We start from the raw sequence: 21766 nt of genomic DNA, 5'->3' as shown, positions 1-21766 counted from the left end.
AACTTGCTCAAATCTCAAATAGCTTGGGTTGAGAGGAGGAGAGGGAGACGATCTATATTTTGATTGGAACAACTCTCAAAGGGGCTCACAAATGCTCTTGGGATCTAAGATTTGGTGTGAGCAAATGTGTGTGAGGTAGAAGTGTGTTCTTATGAGGATAAGGCTGTGTTGGGCAACCCTCTCACGAAGTGGGAGGGGGTATTTATAGTGGGGAGAGAAAAACAGCCGTTGGGGACACTTTAAGTCACACAGGGTCCGGACGTCCGACAGTTTCCGGAAGTCCGGGCGTCCGCGAGGGGTCGGACGTCCGACAGGGGTCGGTAGTCCGAGGCCTGTAGATATCACTGAAAATACTGTGAATTGAACAGCGACCGGACGTCCGGAGAAGGCCGGAAATCCGAGTTATTCGACTCAACTTCTTGTGGTGGGAGGTTTCGGATTTCCGAAAGGGGACGGACGTCCAGGCCTCGGACGTCCGGAGGGAGCCGGAAATCCGAGTTATAGAGCTTATGTTCTTCTGGTGCAGGGCTCCGGATTTCCGAAGCTGGTCGGACATCCGGCGCTCGGATGTCCGGAGGGAGCCGGAAATCCGAGTTATAGAACTCAAGTTTCTGTGGTGCATAGTTCCGGATTTCCGAAGCTGGTCGGACGTCCGGGCCTCGGACGTCCGGAGGAGGCCGGATGTCCGGGCCTCGGACGTCCGGAGGAGGCCGGATGTCCGAGGCATTGGTCCTGTTTTCTGATAACAGCAGAGCAGTGGAGATGTGGTAAGAGCAGAACAGTGGATATCTAGTTTGAGCAAGTTCATCACAAAACCTGTGATCCCCTCTTAATAGTGCGGGATCCCTAAAGACTCAAGAATTATAAAAGGGGTACCGATGATCCATACTTGAGTGTATACTTTTATTCGCTGATCATCACTCCCCACCACTAACGTCAAAGGAACTGATACCTTTGAGTTAGCCCTTTCACTTGAGCTTGATGTTGTTGTTCCTTCTTGGCTCAAGTTGAAAGCAAGACATGATGAAGTCTTCAAGAAGCTCTCCCATACACAATGTGGAATGCCTAGCTTATGTATTCATCTTCATTTGTCCATCATGTGAACATCCACAAGAATCAAGCATGTAGTGCTGAGGAATGCTTATCTTGATCTTGTCCTTGTTAGCACATGAGCTTGTCCTCATCAACACATGATCATTAACAATAGTTTCAATGATATATTCGTGCTGATCCACTTGAACTTGCACACCACAATCTTGATGACGATCACCACTTGACGTCATCCTTCATGAGTTGTATGAGATCTTCTTTTTCACGCCAGCCCATGGAAGCACACCTAAACCCCACATAGGAGTCTCACAAAGACCATGGGTTAGTACACAAACACGTAATGGACAATGCTTACGATACCTTGGGATCACTTGATCCCTCTCGGTACATCTTATACGCTTTGTGTGTTGATCATCTTGATTTACTCTTTGTCTGAGATCTTGATCAACCTAGTGTCTCTATGACCATTCTTTGGATAATACCTTGAATACCATCTTGGTCATCATATAAACTCCTTGAACCCAACAGATGGACTTCAAGAAGTGCCTATGGACAAATCCTATAAATATAACTTAAGGCAACCATTAGTCCATAGGAATTGTCATCAATTACCAAAACCACATATGGAGATATATGCTCTAACAGAAATGCTGGTATATTAAAACAGCGATTGGAACGAGGGAACACGATGTGCCCATGAGATCTGGTGGGGAATTGTTGAAATTAGAGATGGGCCTTAGGCCCATAAGACAAATTTCAGAAAAATCTCCAAGGGCCCATGTAGGTGGTGGCATGATAAGGTGGTGGGAAGTTTAGTCTCACCCCGCTAGTGGAGGAGAAGTTGGACCCCTTTATAAGGGTCTCTCTTCCACATGCTATTGGAGAGTGAGAAGAGAAGGTGCCCTCGCGCACTCCTCCTCCGCCGCCCGCCTCGCCACGCCACGCCTCGTCACGACGCGCCGCGGGTTGCGGGAATGAGTCGATCCGAGCTCATACCAACGCGCTTATTTTTGCCGGTTAGGAACGGAGAATACGTAACGGACACGGCATGATCCGAGACGTCGGATCGTGGGCTGTTACCGACTCGGACGTGGGTTCGGCCCACGTCTCTCCACCCAGCCGCCTTTATAAGCAGGCTATCGCCTACCCTAGCCGCGACGAGAACCAGATCACATCTGCCTCACGCGTTCGTTCCTTGACTACTGCTGCAGCCGGCGACACCGTCCCGTTTACCGCGTACACGGTCGACGGGAGAGCAGGCCTCCGAAGCCTCGCCTCTCCGGTTCCTGTACGGGAGAGGGGCGATTAGGTTTTTGGGGAGCGATCACGCGACTGCTCGCCTCCGTCCGTCTGCTTCGTCTACGTCCGCGTCGCCCTCGTCATCGCCATGTCTTCATCAAGCGAAGCTGACCGTCTCGTCTGCGAGAAGGCCGAAGCCGAGAAGAAGGCGGCAGAGGATACTGCCGCCGCCACCGCTGCTGCTACGGCCAATTGGCCGATCGGAGGGTATGATATGTTTATCTCTCTCCTGTTTCTGTCTGCACTAGTAGTATTGCCTATATGCGTAGATGTTTCTGCTATATGCGTAGTACTTGCTTGTATACTCCGTGATCAGTATGTCATGAACCTAGTCAATGCCATGTTAGTAATTATTTCATGGATTAATCTACTCGAAAAATTGCCTATTTACTCAACAGTTTTAACTATGGCTATTTTTTTTTCTTCCTTTTCCTCATTTCACTATTTATTGTTGCTCTGCAATTTTTGTGTGGCTGTGCTCTAGTACCCCCGTTCATAAATATAAGATGATTTGGATATATTAATATGTACTAAGACAGACTAAAATAATTGAATAAATACACTAAAATGTGTCTATATACATCGAACTTAGAACATGTTATATTTTTTATTATATTTTTGAATGGAGGAAGTACCATTTTCTAGATAATATTACTTTGTGTCAAAAGTGAATGCCATATAAAACCGTGTGAAGATCTAAAAATACATCCTTTTCAAATATAAGAACATTTTTCTGTGTCTGAAACATTTTATTTGCAACACACAATTTTATTTATAAAACTGATATGCAAGATTCTTTCAAAAATAATATAAATCTTGATATACCCACACAAAAAAACATGATATTTACATTAAAGTAAAAGGACAAGAACCTACTGTCTTTTCTGCGTTTTTTAGAAACATGTGTACCTGTTAGTAGTTTGCACTTGTAGGCGGCCAATTATGGTTTTCCTTAGGCCCCGCCTGGCATTGGTGTATTTTTATACACCTGTATTTATTTTACAGACCGATCATGCTTGATTTTTCAATTTGAAATAAAAGCGATGGTTTGTTTATTTTACAGGGGTATGGCACTGTAAAACGCCAATCCAATCAGAGCCTTAGGTTTTGTTTGGTTACACCCCCTTTCAAAGTGATTCGAATTTGACTTATAGTGAATTTAATTTCGACCAATCCATGCCAAACCCCTTCCATTTTCATGTCAACCGAACAATCCCTTAGGCGTTCGCCCAAGTAGTTGTCACTTAAACGGACATATAGGGTCCTAGCTATATCTCGCTCAGGGCTAAAGCGAATGCACCCGCCTCCAGCGACTCTCGACTGGTCCACCCCAGAGCTGGGAGGAACGCTGGCATTTTATTTTTTTCTTTCATTTTCTTTTTTATTTCATATACTTGTATTTACATTTTTGGAAAGTAAAGTATATAGTTAAAATTGAAAAAGTTCATCACACAATCAAAGAAATGTCCGTGCACTGTTAAAAGACCGCACTACTTTCAAAAGAATGTCCATGCAACTTTAAAGAAAATGTTAATAACATTTCAAAAAATAATCATAACACACACAAAATGTTCACACACTTAGAGGAAATTTTCAATCCTACAAATTTGCGAAAATTATCCACATAATTTTACAACATGTTTCGTACCATGAAAGAAATATATATGAGATTTAAATGAAATGTTCACGTGTTTCAAAAGTATGTTCGTTGCATTTTTGTAAAACTATATTTTCATAGTATATAGAAAAAATTGTGCCATTCAAAAAAATGTATCTGACATTTCAAATAAATTATTCAAAAAGTTTATTGTGGTATTTTTCAAAATGTTTGTGTATTTACAAAACATCCGTTAATAATTTATTAAAATATTCTTAAAATATTTAACATGTATTCCAAAAGAATCAAATCATTTATCTGTAAAAAATATACACAGTGTATTTGAAAAAAATATTCAACCTGTATATACAATATATGTTGGAGAAAAGTATGCATGCGTCGAAAAAACAAATCCAAACGTCCAACGAAAAAATAAAAATAAATTGGTGAATATACGCAAATGAACATTTTTTAAACAAAACTAATGAAGAAAAGAAGAAAACAAATGAAGAAAACAGCTCAAGGAATAAAAAATACTAAAAAACAATAAGAAAGTGTTTGGTTGCCCGCATAAGACCCAAACAGGCCCGCGAGGGAAGGAATCGGGTCCTTGGTTGGGCAGCATATACTGCTCGCCGTGCACAGCATGAACTTTACAAAACACCTAGCTGGGCCCGCGACCTACACCCAGATCGACAATTTTGCACATGTTTTTTCCTTTTCTTAGAAACAATTGTATTATTTACCATGGTCAATGTGATGCTCGTAGGCTTTTTTCACTAGACTTTATAAATACTATGCAATGCAATTTGTGTTTGTTGTCAGAACTTGCCATGATGCAGCAAGGATAGAAATCCGTGTTTTCAAATCCTTTTTTATTACTAAATCAGCTGCAAATTCATAAATTTGTTGGTGCTATTAAAAACATGACAACTTTTTATATTGTTTGGCCATGTGTTACACACAGTATTTGTAATAGGTTTTCCATGTTTGAATTTATTAGTTATAATCTGTGGCAAAAATAAGAGAATTTGTTCTAAAAACAAAAAAAGGTCATGTCATTTTTCTTTAAACGACATGTAGTTTTTTATTATTATGAAGTGTATATCATTTTTATTTTTAGGAGCATTACAATTTTTTTATTAACAATGTAGCAAATTTTTTTATTAAGATCATGCCATTTTTATTTTTTAAATCTTGTCATTTTTTATCTATTGGATGGTACATACATTTTTAATGGCACTTTAATTTTGAATCATGACAAAAAAATTGTATTTTTTGTTTTGAAAAAGTAAATATATAGCATGTCATTTTAATTTTTAATTTTATGGCAATTTGATTATTAAGACCATGGCTTTTTAATATAAAGGGCATGTAATTTTTGTTGTTAAGAGCATGTTATTTCCTATAACGTCGTAAATTTGTTGTCGATAGCATGTCAATTTTAATTTTTGAATCAGGACTTTTTGTGTGTGTCTGTGATTGTTTGCTTGTACAAAGCATGGCAATTGTTTTTGCATCATGGCATTATCATTATTAATTTATTATTATGATCATGGATTTTTTTAGTTATTAAGAGCATGCCATTTTTAATATTAGAATATCATGGCATTTTGAATCTATAGCATGGTAAATTTATTTTAATGCAATGACGATTTTATGTTTTGAGTCGCGCAATTGTGTACATTTTGTGAGTTGTTTTACAAAGAGAAATATTTGTATCGGAGCTATTTTAATATCTAAGAGCATGGCATTTAACTACTAATAGGATGTAAATTTCTTATCTATATGATGGTAAATATATTTGTTAGTGCATGGCAATTTAAATTTTCGGGTCACAACAAATATCATTTGTGTGTTTTTTTGTTTCGACAAAGAAAATACACATCATGATATTTTTATTTTTAATATTATGGCATTTTGATTGTCATAAACATGATAATTCTCTCCATCCCATACGCGAGAAATTTACATTAATTTTGCAGTCATGGCATATTTACACATATTTAATTTTAGGAAAAAAATTTCTGAAATATGCCATGTGATTTATAGACATTTGTTTGCACTTTTTCCATGTATGAGAGAAAGAATATTTAAAAAATTGCCATGGGACTTTTAACAAAAAGTAGTTCTTTGCCATGTTGTAGAGCAACTTAAAGTGGCAAGCATGACACTTTTGTCAAAAATCTGATGTTGTTTTAATCACTGGAGCCTGGCAAAAAAATCGTGTAGGCATACATGGGCTGTTATGGATCACTTAAACAGGACATGGGCTGGCAAGTGGACTAACAGAAAATAGATCCAAGTGAGAGCCTAGCAAGTGAAGCCTGCCTGCCTATAGAAAACCCGGCGCCCACGCGACCCGACCTCCTCATTCTAGCCAGGCGCGAGCAAAGGTAGGGTTTACAGTTCCCAACTTCCAAGCCTCGCCGCCGCCGCCGCCGCCGCCATGGGACACTCGAACGTCTGGAACTCGCACCCCAAGAACTACGGCCCCGGATCCAGGGTTTGGTAATGATCCTCTCTCTACTCCCTTCCCTCGATCGGTTGGAAGGTTGTACCACGCCCCTTCCTAGATCGGTAGCAAGATGCGCTTCATGTCTCCACCTGTAGATCCGTGGCGCAAGCCCGTAGCTTAGCTCTAAATCTTATGCAATACTCGTCTTAGATGCACATGATTCACGCGCCTTGGATCGCTTGATGGTTTTATGCCCTGACGCGTGGTGGTTTGGATCTTTTCTTGCAGCCGTGTCTGCGGCAACTCGCATGGCCTGATCCGCAAGTACGGGCTGATGTGCTGCAGGCAGTGCTTCCGCAGCAACGCCAAGGACATCGGCTTCATCAAGGTATGCGCCGCCACACTGTCTATGGATTTCCTGAATCTGTGCCTGAATTTTATGGCTGCTGAGTAGTGCTAGTATATGCACCCATGCTTTGCTTTGAATAATGTATATGCTCTGTCTACAAGGCCTCTCTTGGTATGGTGAACCAGTTTTATTTTGTTAGAGACTACCATCTGGTAGCATGTGTCGTTGCATACTGTAGTGTATTGTATGGCATGTTAGATTCACTTATTCAAAATAGATGTGTGTTGCTCCTCTTGCCAGAGTAAACCTGGTTAAGTTCTGCAATCATCACCTCATGTTCTACCTTGCAATGTTTTGTATCTGTTTGAGCAATGTGTAATTTCTAGTCACCATAAATCATATTGGAACGGACAGAGTTGAGCTCCGTTTGTTGTTCCCACCAATACAAGTCTTACTCTGTTGCATCTGTCCCCAGTCTCAACTATTTTACTACCAAGTATTTCTTTGAGCATACCGGTCTATTTCAGTGCATAACACAGTGAGTGTATTGCAATTGTGCAAATATCTATTAAGTAGGTACAAATACTTTATGATTTAGTAGAAAATTGAGATTATTTTCCTTTTGAAGAATGTTGTTTCCATTTCCACTTTTATCTGATTAACTGTAGGTTTTATGCTTCAGTTTTTAGGCTTGGGTACATGAATACCTGATTGTTTGTGTGTGGCTATATTTCTTGTATGCCTTCTATTTTGCATATCCCAATCTCTTAATGCTGATCTCTGAAATTGCACTCTTGTTTAACAGTACCGTTAAGAATGGAAACCTCAAAGGAAGCAAGGACTAGGAAATTATCATCGAACTGCGGTGCTTCATCGAGGCCGATCTTTATTATCCTATAAACTATGTAATGAACTACTGTTAATGTTTGAATTGGAGTGACAAATCCGTGAAACCATGTTGGTGACTGCTGTTTGAGCATCTGAAACCCGTAATTCTGTTACTGTCATGCCTTTATGATTATTAGAAGGTTGCCCTGCATCCTTACATTTTTATTTTGCGAAATGCCGGCCATGCTTTGTTTTCATGCTCTAATTTTATATTCCTGTGTTCATACCTATGCTTGCCTGGCTTCTGTTCTTGAATCAGTCTTTGCTGTGCTCTGCTATTCTCTCTGTGTGATTGTTTTTAGTCTTCTTTGTTAGTCTAACAGTTGTCCTTAGCTGTCCTGACTTTGCTTAAGCTAGAAAATATGCTTCTAATTGTTAAATGGTCATCTATCACACTTGTCAAAACCGAGCTTCTCTTAAGGTATTAGTTGCGGGTCAATACAAGAGTTAGTTGAATTATTCGTTGGTCATATACTTTAGAAAAAGTAGAATGTTTAGGGATTATAAACCTTTGATGCGTGACTGTCCTACTATCCCGCCAACCAGATGGTGAGAACTCGCCGGAGAACAACATATTCTTTGCTATAAAATCTGGAATTCCAATGGCAGATCTGACGGGCAATGTGTCAAATCGCTGATATTTCTGTGTCTTCAAATGTGCATGTATAACACTTGCCAAAAATTGAGCATCTCCGGCGATAGGCGTGCATTCTTTTTTTCCTTTTGTATTTGTGCGTGAACAAGCATGACTGGAATTATTCGTTGGTCACGTCCTGAATAAAGTAGATTGCTTAGTGTACCGCAAAAAAAAAAAAAGGTAGAATGCTTATGACTCGTGTGGTAGGCCTCATTATCCTCAATCAAGCCTGCACCAAGAGAAATGAACTGTTTGATTAGTTGGGTCACATCAGAAAGTTAGACCGCATGAAACTTTACCTTTTGTCCTGCATCCGGGAAAGGCTGAATCGGTGATGCAGAGGTTGTACGTGGTTTGTTTGTTTGACTGCTAATCATGTCCACTTATTAGTTCAATTAAAAACAAAGTCTACACAAAAAATGATGAACTTTGATGTTGTGGTGTCGGAGCTATTTTTGACAAATTTCGTCAAAAAATATTGCGCATGGTGGACCGTTTGGAATTTCTTTTGACCAACAACTTCACCTTGTAGTTTCACATGATTTTTGTGTTGCACTTTTTTTTTGTTTTGACGATCGTAGATGGATAGATCTTCATCTTCATTTCTTCATGGACTATGTGTGGTCTGTTTTATGACACTCCTTATTCTCCTTTGCCTAGTCCCTTCTAATCTATTCTCTTGTCTTTGCGCGAGCGTCCTGCTACACTAGGGCCATCTTCGTTGTCTTTCCATTTAGCTTGCTCCTCGACATCCTACTGCACTAGCGTCGTCGTCGGTGTCGTTCCTTTTCGCCTGATTGTCGACGTCCTATACATTGATTTCATCGTCGGTGTTGTTTCTTTTAGTCTGCTCGTCGACGTCCTACTGTACCGATGCCATCGTCGGTGTCGTTTCTTTTAGCCTCCTCGTCGGCGTCCTATACAATGGTACCCTCGTCGTTTGTCGGTGTTGTTTCTTTTAGCCTCCTCGTCGGCGTCCTACTACACTAGCCTCCTTGTCAGTGTCCTATTACACTGGTGACGTTGTGTGTGTGGTTTCTTTCGGCCTCCTCTCCCTTATCCAACTACACTCACGTGCACATTGCATTTCTCCTCCCTGTCCTTTGCCTAGGGGCCCTCCTATTCGTTTCTTTCTAAACACTTTCTCCGCGGCATCTATGCTAGCAATTGGTTTACCGGACTGCCGACGGGATTGCTCGTTCATTGTCCCATGCTCGCAGCGTTGCACGCAGCCCCACGGTCATCGTCTAACGCAGCTATCGAGGCACTATGTTCCAGTAATCATCGTTGACCTTGTTGGTTGAACGCCGTTTTGTGCCCGACGTCGCTCGATCGGTCTCCTCGTCTGCGGCCTACACTGACGCCATCATCGTGAGCACACTGTCAAGAAACTCTAGTGTAATTCTTTGTGACATGGATAGTTGTTAATTCTTAATCACATTGCATGTGTGCAACCAAACACGGAACACTTTCATCAAACCCGCAAATGCACACAACCAAACGTTTCAAAAAGGAAATGATCCTCTGATGCAGACAGTCTACATGCAGACTACCAAATCGTGTGCAAATATATTGTTACTGCATTCGTTCAAACAGACCCCCAACTAGGATACATATGAAAAGTGTCATAAACGTTGCATGTAACCAAACTTTGATATGTGAGTCACTCACTTTCTACCGTGCTTGTTTTCCTGCCTTCCGGTTTGTGAGAAGTCGCTATAGGCCGACAATTTCTCTGCTTACTTTGTAAACTTATTTGTTCATAGGTGTGAAGGATCACCACCTACATAAGTTTTTAACATCCATTTATGGTTGGCTCGCAGGCCACCCGGGCCCATATAATTTAGAGCATTAATTCATTTATTTTACATCATATTAGTTCGTAGTAAAAAAAAGATTTATATGTATTTATGTATTTAGAAACAGTGAGAGTAATCAGCATTGCGCAACGATGTGTTTACGTATCCATTTCGTCAGCATGCACTCGCAAACTTGAGTCGTGCCTGATTACCCACACACGCGCCGATTATTTTTGAATCGGAGGCCGAGTCCCAACCACACAGGTGGCGACGCGATGCGGGAGAAGGAAGGAGGGCATCCGATCGCCCGTGCAGCCGGACGGAAAACTATTCGACCGGATAGATAAACCCCCCCGCAACGTGACAGGCCCATGGCGAAAAGACGACCAGGACCATCCATGTGACGCGCGCGCCGTCATGCCACACCACAGGTGTCGCCGCGCCAGCGCGCCACCGCCCGAAGCAGCCGACGCCGCGGACGTCGACGCAGGGCGGGGGAAGCTTCGCCGTCAGCCCCGGGGACGCCGCGCTGGGCGCCCGCAGTCCAGCGCGCACGCCGGTGCACTGGCCAGGAGCCACTAGGCCCCGTGGCGTCCCGTCCCGTCCCGTCCCGTCCAGGCGCGATCGGCCAATGGCGGGCCGGAATTTTATCGGGGGCGAGACGAGATCGGAATCTGAATTCCGGAGGCGGATAGCGCCACCTAGGGCCCCCGTGCCGTGCCCATCCCCCATCCCCAGCTGTACCCAGCCTGGACTCCAACGACGCCGCGGCCAGCGCACCGCTCCACCACGCCTTGCCTTCCTCCTTCATCGTCGGTCCGGATCGCATATTGTGCAAGCTGGGCCCCTTCCCTTTCCTTTCCGTGGGCTGCACCCGTGGATTAGTTTACGGAGCAGGCGGAAATGAATGATTAGCGCGGGCCGGGGTTACGGATATGTGCAGGCCGCATGCACAGGCCGCTTTCGATTTATAAAAGAATGCCAATTGCTCCGGCGCCCGTGCGGGCAGTTCATCGACCTGGGATCCCTCTAGGCCGTGCTGTTCTCACATGCGCGCACGCGCCGGATCCATCGGGATTTATCAGTAAACAAAAGGGGGTTACTCCGTGCGACGCTACCTGGATTCCAGCCGGCGAGTGAGCTGACTGACACCCACCACTCCACCAGCATTCGATGAATGAGTCATCGGGCCAGCTTGGAGGTAGCATTGGATTCTTCTTCTTCGTCTTGAAAACATTCGGCGTGCGGGCTGGGGGGCGCTCGTGCAAGCTCGCAGGCCGCACGCTGTCGCGCTGCACATGACAGCGATCCGCCCGCAAGCGACGACGCCGGGTACCTGAGATCCCAACGTGAAATGCTTCCGGCGCCAGCGGGAAATACACTTCTACTACTGCACTTGTACAGTCAAGACGACGCTGGCACAGTTGTGATCCCGCTGCTGCACTAGTAAAATAGTGATTAGGATACTGATTATCCCAGGTGGAGCGGGGGTGTACTATACTATAGCTGGTGTTGAGCTAGTGGTTAACTGCTTATCCGATGCGATCAAGGGGCTCGTGGTCATACCTTGACTGTGCTAATTTATTGGCGGCCTTATTTTAATTTCTGGACAATGCCTTGAGTCATTACAGCTAGTGTTTGCTATGTTTTTGTTGACTAGGTATTTTGGAAGATATAAAGCGAAATTTCGATATTGCCAAAGATTTGTGTGTTTGTAATTTTGCATACACCCATCGTAGCCATGGTTGCGGCATTTAAAGTTCAATTAAACTCATGATGACATATCCTGGCAAAAAGTGTTTTTAGATAATGTGGCTGTGGCATGCAAGCATGACATAAAACTGATGTCATCGAAGCAGTGACATTGTTGAGCCAGGCTCCTAGAAGCAAGTCCTGATGTGAAAATTACGATGCAAAACACCTACAATGACATTGTGTAGTGTGGTTCCTAGAAGCAAGTCATGATGTAAAAAATGCGATACACAACATGTACAGTGGAGGGGCTTAATGAAATTTGTTGAGGGGGGTAATCAAAGTTAAGGAGGCAAAGAAGACAAGTTATGCAAGAACTCTGAGAAATATCAAAGAAGACGTGTTTTTCTTCAATAGTGCAAATTTAGCGTTAACTTAGATAAATGTTGAGCAAATGTCAAACTAGTGCAAATGTTGAGCAAATATCAAAGAAGACGTGTTTTTCTTCAATAGTGCAAATTACGATGCACAACACCTATATTTCGATCTTGCCAAAGATTTGTGTTTTACACACACCTATCATAGCCATGCTAGCAACATTTAAAGTTTGACTGAACCTATGTTGACATATCTTGGGATACGGTGGTTTAGATAACGTGGCTACGACAAACTAATGAATAAGTATTCAAACATGATGCAAGCGTGACATAAAACCAATGTCACTGAAGCAATGACATTGTCGAGCGAGGCTGCCGACAGGATCTCACAATGTGAACATTACGATGCACAACATGTAGATGTACATATTCACACACTAACACAACACAAAGGAAGATGAGCTTGACAAAGCTTGAAGATTCACGTGGGTTGATGTACAACACCATAGCACAAGTGTAGCATCAAATTTGGACAAATTATGAGCTATTCACTCCCTTTCGCTTTATAGGGCGCAATTTTAAAAATCTCAACACGCAAGGAAGATGATGAATGGTGCAATATTAGTAATGCTCTAAATGTTTTTATATTAGTTTACGGAGGGAGTATATTAGTTCTGTTCGAATGGGCTCCCGGAAAAGAAGGAATTCCTTATTGATATGAGTAGTCTATCATCCCTAATAAGCTAGGCTATCACAGGAGAACAATGAAACTGAAACTTACAAAATTTAAAACTATTTTTTTGTGATGAACCCTGTAAACTGAGGGAAGAGAGTAGTTGACGAGCTTCACGGGAGGAAGGTTGATGTGGGTTGCACTTGCACTTGCACCCCTTCTATCCGTGGTTCAAAAGTTTTACCCACCTAAATATGTACTTGACAATTAAAATATTAATGTGATGTCATAAGACACGTATCGTATCGAACCTAGGATTTGAACTCCCACGACAAAGAAGTGATATGCGTATATTTTGATCGATAATTCTTGACATCATTTGTGTTTTTGTAGAAATGGTCAGATAATTTCCGAGTTTTGTTCATCCCACGATTCGATAATACTCCTAATGTTGTGTACTACTAACTAAATATAAGCGGACATGAAGGTTTTGAACACGAGCTCACATGCTTTCTGATGAAGAAAAGAGTAAGAATTTCAAAAAGATTGAATTATTTTTGTACTACTAACTAAATATAAGCATTGACTTTTGTTTCAATTACATGCAGAATTTTGACATAAAAATGCCATCAGTGAGGTCTGAAAAAAATTGCTGGAAAAAGACTATTATTGGAAGCATTTTTAGTATGTTTCTTTTCTTTTTTGTCCATACCTGCAAGAATGTTATTTCATCACAAATATTCACCGACACTTTGAACATTCATTAATGTTTATTAGAAGGAAAAGAGTCAGATTTTTGATTTTTTTAATACTATTTTCAGATTTTACAGTTTATAAATGCAAGTCAACATGTAGACAACCTTGGTGATACCAATCCCTCTCCCAGTTTACAAGGCGCACACAAATTATAGAGCGTCAAATTCAACCTATGAAAAAAAATACTATACTAAAAATTCTGTTCAGATACAAATTCAATGGTACATTTTGTGGGCATGTAACTTGTATTTCCATGGTCAATTTTATGTTTCCAATATTTTGGAGCACCAACTATAACAATGGCTATTTCCTGTCACGAAATATACAAATAAAATACATCAACAGCCTGTAGAAATATTTCCTCTCACATACGTCACCTCTTTTTCTGAGACAACTTACATACAGCACCTTTTTGAGAGGTACTACTTACATACAACACCTATGCCGAGCCCGAGCTGAACCAGCGAGTTGCCGGCCAGCCCAGTCACTGCGAGCATGGCCCCACTCCCAGCCGAGAAAAAAGAGGGAATGAAACGAAAGCAAACCAAACGTCTGGCACAGCGCGGCATCCGCACAACCACTCTGTGCAGGCTCCAGCTCGGCCTCCTCTCCCTTCTCCCCCACACACACACCACCCCGCTCCGCACCCCCCGACACTGACACCACGGCCCCAGCAGAACGATCGCGAGCGTACGGTTACAGCCATGGCTCAGCAGGATCCAGCCTGGCCGCCCACCCCCCGTCCGTCCCATATACACCCGCCAATCTCTCTCCCCCTCCTCCCACCTTATCTCCCAGCGCGCCCTCGCCTCCTCCGCTCGCCGCGGATCCGTCCACCCTGCCTCCCTGCCTGATCCACCGGAGCCATGGACCCGTGCCCGTTCGTGCGGGTGCTGGTCGGCAACCTCGCCCTCAGAATGCCGGTGGCGCCGCCCGCCGCCGGCGCCGGCGCCGGCGTCCACCCATCCACCTCCCCCTGCTACATCAAGATCCGCCTCGGCAAGATGGCCTGCCAGACCGCCGCGGCACCGCTCGTGCTGTCTGACGCCGCCGCTGCTGAGCAGCCCCCGTCCGGCGCCCTCGCCGCGGCCTTCCACCTCTCCAAGGCCGACCTCGAGTGGTTCGCCCGCAAGCCCTCGCTCTTCTCCCCCTCCCGCGGGGCCGCCACGCTCAAGGTCTCGGTCTACGCTGGCCGTAAGGGGACGACGTGCGGGGTCAGCTCCGGGCGGCTGCTCGGGAAGGCTACCATCTCGCTGGATCTCAAGGGCGCCGAGGCCAAGCCCGCCGTGTTGCATAGCGGCTGGATTTCCGTCGGGAGGCGCGGTGTTGGCGGGAAGGCTGGGTCCGCGGCCGCGGAGCTCAGCCTCACCGTGCGCGCGGAGCCCGACCCGCGGTTCGTGTTCGAGTTCGACGGCGAGCCGGAGTGCAGCCCGCAGGTGATGCAGGTCCGGGGCAGCATGAAGCAGCCCATGTTCACCTGCAAGTTCGGCTGCCGCACCAACAGCGACCTGCGGAGGTCGGTCGCGCAGACGGAGCGGGAGGCGGCCGGGAAGGAGCGCAAGGGGTGGTCCGTCACGGTGCACGACCTGTCGGGCTCCCCCGTCGCGCTCGCCTCCATGGTGACGCCCTTCGTGGCCTCGCCGGGGACGGACCGCGTCAGCCGCTCCAACCCGGGCGCGTGGCTCATCCTCCGGCCCGCGGGTGACGGCGCGTGGGAGCCCTGGGGCCGCCTCGAGTGCTGGCGCGAGCGCGGCGGGGCGGGGTCGTCCGACAGCCTCGGCTACCGCTTCGACCTACTCGTCCCCGGCGTGGATCACGCCGTCCCCATCGCGGACTCCACCATCGCCGCGTCCAAGGGCGGAAAGTTCGCGCTCGACCTGACCGCTGCGCAGCCGCTGAGCCGTGGGAGCACCCCGGGATGCAGCCCGCGCGGCAGCGGCGACTTCAGCCAGTGGCCTCTGGGGAACTACCGCGGGTTCGTGATGTCGGCGGCGGTGGAGGGCGAGGGGCGGTGCAGCAAGCCGACGGTGGAGGTCGGGGTGGCGCACGTCGGGTGCGCCGAGGACGCGGCGGCGTTCGTGGCCCTCGCGGCGGCAGTGGACCTGAGCATGGACGCGTGCAGGCTCTTCTCGCACAAGCTCAGGAAGGAGCTCTCGCACCTGCGGTCCGACGTCCTCCGGTGACCGGCAAACATCTCATTCCGACGAGCAAACTGTACAAAGTAGCCGAGAATCTAGACAATCTAGCTGTTCTTCTAGTTGGTTGCAGCCGTAGTGGTTCGATTTTGGCGACGGGTTAGTTGGGTTCAGATCGCTTTCCTTTTTTTTTTTTTTTTTCTGTGAGCGGCAGTGTGGTGTGGTTGTGATTTTTTAGTTGGCTACTCCACTTTTAGCCTCCTTTGCTAGCTGTTTCCCTCTATCAATCAAATGAAACCTTCAGCCTTTGTGATCTACTACGCCTACTACTCCATTTCGATTTTGACCTTTGTAGTAGAACACGAGTCCTTTTGCAAGATGTGAAAAGACGAACTGCTCGTACTCATTTGCGATTGAGACTGATATATGAACCCGTGAGCCCTTCTCTCCCATGGGCAGCGGATAAACCAAAATCCGAAGCATTTTTGTGCGTGAGGCATCATTGCCATGCGACCTGCTTTTGCAAAGAACACTGTCCACAAGTGTGGTTTTCAGATGAACCGAAGCTTTGGCTTGGTGGCCCTTGGATCCGTGGAGGAGCAACCAGTCAAGGCAGGCAGCGGATCATGCAAGCGAGGTGGCTCTCCTCTTATTTTTGGAGGGAAAAGGAGCTGTGAAGGGGAAGGAACAGGGGACGCACGGCACAGCGGGACAGGGTGCATGCATGGCGACGGCAGGTGTGGTGTGGTGGAGGGGTACGGGCGGTCTCCCTGCCCATCCGGCACGCCCACCAGTCACCCACCGGCCGTGCAGCGCAGCACACTGCACACCGGTGCGGTGGGGTGTGCGTGCGATGGGAGCGTGGGGCTGGCTAGGAGGAGGCTGTGACCTGTGAGCCTAGCGTTGCGAGGTGGTGTCGGGATTGGCGCCCAGCCTAGCGACTGTCGTCTGTGCTGGGCTGGCTGGCGATCGGGCGTGGATGGGGCCGCCCCGGTCCGCTCCTTTCGGGTAAAGAGGAGGGGCGCGCCATGCCACGCCCAACCACTGCTGTACCTTTCTTTCGAAAAGAAGAGAGAAACGCTTGGTTTTCGGACGTGCGTTTGGAAAAACGGACGCCGGGGTTGCCAGATGAGGTTTTGGCTTTGCCTCTAAGAAAAAGGATGAGGTTTTGGCGTCGTATATCGGATGAAAACAAAACGTTTCCATCCTTGCTTGCAAGTTGCTGCGTGCCAAATTAACTTTAAACAGACCAAAAGGTTTGCAAGCTACAAAATAAAAAAAAAATACTCCCTCTGTAAACTAATATAAAAGCATTTAGATCATATGTTTTGATATTAGTTTACAAAGAGAGTATATTTGTAGATAAAACACTTCCTTTTTTTGCGGCAAAGATGAAACGCTTCCTCATGATTTTACATAATTTTGCATTTATGGATCCTATGTGTTTTTTTTTTCTTTGCTGTGTCTTGGTTCCTCTTTCCTGTAGCTTGTGTACTTCTTAGAAACACATATGTGTCACTCCTTCTGAATATGATATCTGTAGCTTGTGTACTTCTTAGAAACACATACGTATCACTCCTTCTGCGTATTTTTATTGTGTTTTCATGTATTAGATTGTATTTAAATATATTTTTTCCTAGATCCTTGTTACACGGTAGCCAAGGATGATATACTAATATGTCATGACCATCTGATAAGAGAATTTTTGTCCAAAAGGACCCCCTCTTGAACGTGAATGCCAAAAAAGACCACCTGCGAACGCTAAAGAGGGAAAGGACCCCCACCCCTCCGTGGCGGCAGGTGCGCCAGGTGGCACGTGGCACCTGCCGCCACAGCCCGAGGCGGCTGGGGCCTGCCGCCACGAGCGCAGGCGGCCGACAGGGGTGCCGCCACGAGGCAAGGCGGCGCGCGGGAGATTCCGTTCCCGCGTCTCGGCGACGTAACGGGAATGAGAGGCGGGCCCTGCCGCCTCGGCATATGGCGGCCAGGTGGGACAGGCCGCCTCGGGAGGAGGCGGCGAGTACTGTTGCCGCGCTGAAATCTACATACTACGCTGATTTCGAGGCTCGTTGATTCCTACGCTGAGACAGTCTCCGCCGACGAAACAGTAGCACATTTTTCCCGCTCTTCACCGACGAAACAGTGTGAAAATTTTCTTTATAAACGAACCGCGGCGCTGCCTCCTCTCTCACTCTCTTCTCCTCCCATTGCCTTCTGTGTCACCCTCTTCTCTTTCTCTTTCTCACTCTCTTCTCAAGAACAAGTCCAGATGAAGGTTTAAGTTGCGATTTTGGATGGTTTCAAGTTAGATTTTGAAGACGTTGCAGTTGAAGAAAAGATAGATTAAGGTAAGAGCTTTCTATTTCTTTTGGTCTTGTTTGCATGCATGATGTTTTATTTTGTTTGATTAGTTTGTAAGTATGTTCTTTCTTTTGTTTTAGGAAGTGTATTATCACTTTCATGGAACTATTTTGAAGACTTTGTAGTTGAAAAAAAGTTAGATCAAGGTAAGAGCTTTACATTTCTGTTGGTCGTGTTTGCATGCATGATGTTTTATTTTGTTCGATTAGTTTCTAAGTATGTGTTTATCTTTTGTCTTAGGGACTGTATTATCACTTTTGTGGAACTATTTTGTCATGCGATATGAACTACTAAGTTGAAGATCAAGGTATGAGACTCTGTTCATATTTGTGTTCATGTGATAATAGGTCGACTATGTTCATATATTACCGATGATTTGTTCGTGTTTGCATGCAACTGGTATTTAGAAAGGAGCCGGAAAAATGCCTATGTAACTAGCATTTTTGTAAAAAACATGTAATAATATGTTAGCTCCATTAGTATTAGTACATGCAAGACGCGTGTGTAATATATTTGTTTATGTGATAATTTGTCAACCCCGTAGAAATATTACTCGTGATATATATATATATATATATATATATATATATATATATATATATATATATATATATATATATGCATGCAGTATGTATTTTTAGACTTTTGCTAGCACGAAAATAATTATGTGTGTAATATTTTTATTCATATGAAAATAGGTGGAATTCGCTGATATTATTCTGGTGATATATTATATTCGGAAGGATATCCTTATTTAAACCAGAGGTATGAATGACATATTGTAATTCATCTTCTATTTATTTTATAGATGTAGTGTCACGATAAATGGTACAATATAAATTATTATGCGTAGATGTAATGGATGTTGTTAAATTGTTATATGTAAAAAAGATAAGTAATGGATGTTGTTATTACAATGTACATATGAAAATATGATTTTTAATGGACTAACGATGTAAATATGGCTGCTCGTTAGGTACTATGGAAAATTTGTTAGTGTTTTATGGGCACATCGTACGTGAGGGTCCTTCTGGTATGGATGTGTCTAGGTGCGGGATGACTACGGTTGTAGTGAAAGACATGGTTAATGTAGAGTATGCGGTAGTTAGAAGGTGCATCCGATCGGTGTTTGGTTCAGCGATGAATGGAAAAAAAATGACCCTGGAGGCTTTCGTGGTTGAGGGAGAAAATCGTTGGGTTCTGCGACGGGGTACTGGTGAAAGAGCATGGGCGTCGTACATGGGTTTTGCAAGAAATCCCAATAACTCCATGTATGGACAACCCATGGTTTATGTGGAGTTCATTTCTGCGAGTGATGTCGCCGAGTGCAGTAGCGGTGCCGATGAGGCCGAGTTGGCCATAACTGTAGCCCCCGACGCCGGCCCATTGGAACCAAGTGGTGGCGAACATATGGCCATAACTGTAGCCCCCGACGCCGGCCCAACGGAACCAACAGGTGGTCAAGAAGTGTATGATACGGGATATTGGTCTGCGGTCGTTGACATGAGCGAACATGCCGAGGGATTGCCGGAGGCGCTAGATGATGACGATGATGGTCATTCTTCTGCGTCTTCGGAATCAGATGATGATGAAGTTGTTCCTCCTGAGAAGGCGGTCGCTGCAGCAATCAACCCAGAGTTTTTACAGGTTATGAGCATCACTAATGAATTTCACTCTGTTGCTGGCCTAGACGCGGGGAGTCTGGCCGTTGGACAGATTTTCCGAGATAAGAAATCTGCTAAACAAGCAATACATAGCTATGCAATTGCTATACACAGGCAACATAGAGTGAAGCAGTCTGATAAAAAGGAGTTGAAGCTCATATGCATCCATCGCGAAGCGGGTTGCCGCGGAAGAGTTATTGCTCGCCAGAAGCCACGGGTATGTCAGCCATGGCATGTCACAAAAATAGAGCAACATGATTGTGAGCAAACCGGCACTCTTTCAGAGCACCGCAATGTGAGTGCAGAATATGTGTCACACGTGATGCAAACCATTGTGCAGCAAAGTCTTAATATTAGTATTAGGGCTTTGCGTGCAACTGCATCTGATCTGATTGGTTTCCCTGTCAGCTATAGCAAGGCTCGTCATGCAAAGGAAAAGATATTTCAGAGGTTGTATGGAACCTATGAGGAGGCGTACTCTTTTGCCCCTAGAATGTTGCATCAGATTTCAGTTGCTAACAGGGGGACTCAAGTTTTCCGGAAAGAACGTCCAAATCCATTGAACCCGGACGAGCAAATCCTGGACCGCTTATTCTGGGCATTCGCCCAGACTATACAAGCATTCAAGCATTGTCGTCCGGTTGTATCAATTGATGGTACATTTCTCACTAGAAAGTACAAGGGCACACTCTTAGTGGCGATGGCAGCTGATGCAAACAATCAACTTCTTCCTATTGCCTATGCACTAGTGGAGAGCGAAAACAAACATAGTTGGCTATGGTTCCTGTGTTGCGTGAAGATGGGTGTCATCAAAGATCGGGAAGGGGTTTGCATCATCTCTGATCGCAACACCGGACTATTAAGCGCGCTTGAGATAATTAAGGCTTCACAAGATCCAGATTGGGGGTGGCCCGATCTGGAGACAAGGTGGTGCATGAGGCATTTGGCAGCTAATTTTTATTCGAAATTCAAAAACAAAGATTGGTTCAAGCTATTCAAGAGGATGTGCATGCAGAAAACTGCAGCAAAAATGAATGCTATCTGGGCAGGTATCAATGGTCAGATCGAGCGCGCATCCCTCCCGGCGAGAGAAGACCGGAGGGGTCGTCGAACAACAATAAATTTGAGCCAGTGGATTAATGAGAATTGTCCCAATTTGTACAAGTGGGCGCGGTCTCATGACACTGGCGCTAGATACGGTATAATGACAAGCAACATGTCCGAGGTGTACAATGGTGTTCTTAAAGGGGTGAGGGCACTACCTATCACAGCACTAATTGATGAAACTTGGAACCGGACTGTGTCATACTTTGCAGATAGAGTCACCGTTGCCAAGACACTAGTTGATTTGAACAAGACCTGGTCTGAGAAGATGCAAAGACATCTTGATGACAAAGCAAAGAAGTCGCAAAGACATGGGTGCAGGCAGGTAGATGCACTTAGGAATAAATGGGAAGTTAGTGTGCGAGCAAAGTTTGTGAAGGGTCACCACAGGGGAGCAAAAAAACGAGCTGTGACGCTTGGCGCAACCTCGTGTGAGTGCACTTGCAACAAGCTCAAGCTTCTGGGATATCCTTGCAGTCACGTATTGCGGGCAGCTGCAGATCAACAAATTAGTGTCGAGCCATACGTATCACCATACTTCAACATGCACAATTTGTACAACACTTGGAACGGTGAGTTTTGGGCATGGGGCATTGATACGAACTACAAGCAATTATTGGGGCATTGTACAATAAACTACATACGGATGTACATAGATATACTTTAGAGTATAAATTAACTCATTTTGCTTCGTATATAGTCTCCGAATGAAATACCTAAAAGGTCTTATATTTTGGAACGGATGGACTACATCCAATACCGCATGCAAGTTAGAGCGGCAAAATTTCGAGCGGGAAGCGCGGCCAGTGCCTCGTAGTCAGCGAAATCACCGTCGCTGTCACGAGCAGCGCGGAGATTCGGCCGGACGCCTTGGGAGGTGGCGGCAGGGCCCACCCAGGCGCTGTCCGTTACGGGCAGGCGTGGCGG

The 21766-nt window shown here is 45.1% G+C and overlaps 2 protein-coding genes and 1 long non-coding RNA gene across 3 annotated transcripts; all 3 read left to right on the top strand.

Annotated features, from left to right (window-relative positions):
* Positions 1-6314: 6314 nt before the first annotated feature.
* LOC123452440 (40S ribosomal protein S29) lies at positions 6315-7816 on the top strand. Its single transcript, XM_045129087.1, has 3 exons — positions 6315-6457; positions 6693-6792; positions 7559-7816. Exons 1-3 carry the CDS (start codon positions 6396-6398, stop codon positions 7565-7567), a joined length of 171 nt encoding a protein of 56 aa, XP_044985022.1. The 5' UTR covers positions 6315-6395; the 3' UTR covers positions 7568-7816.
* A 6527-nt stretch (positions 7817-14343) lies between these two features.
* LOC123452439 lies at positions 14344-16027 on the top strand. Its single transcript, XM_045129085.1, has one exon. The coding sequence runs from the start codon at positions 14442-14444 to the stop codon at positions 15756-15758; it is 1317 nt and encodes a 438-aa protein (XP_044985020.1). The 5' UTR covers positions 14344-14441; the 3' UTR covers positions 15759-16027.
* Positions 16028-18335: 2308 nt separating this feature from the next.
* LOC123400005 lies at positions 18336-19103 on the top strand. The gene is made up of 3 exons (XR_006610466.1): positions 18336-18378; positions 18770-18836; positions 19048-19103. It is a non-coding gene; the product is annotated as an uncharacterized LOC123400005 (long non-coding RNA).
* Positions 19104-21766: the final 2663 nt, after the last annotated feature.

The sequence above is a fragment of the Hordeum vulgare genome, chromosome 5H (assembly GCF_904849725.1).
Source record: "Hordeum vulgare subsp. vulgare chromosome 5H, MorexV3_pseudomolecules_assembly, whole genome shotgun sequence".
NCBI lineage: Eukaryota > Viridiplantae > Streptophyta > Magnoliopsida > Poales > Poaceae > Hordeum > Hordeum vulgare.
The sequence above is the reverse complement of the archived record's forward strand: the minus strand, read 5'-3'. Positions and strand labels throughout refer to the sequence as shown.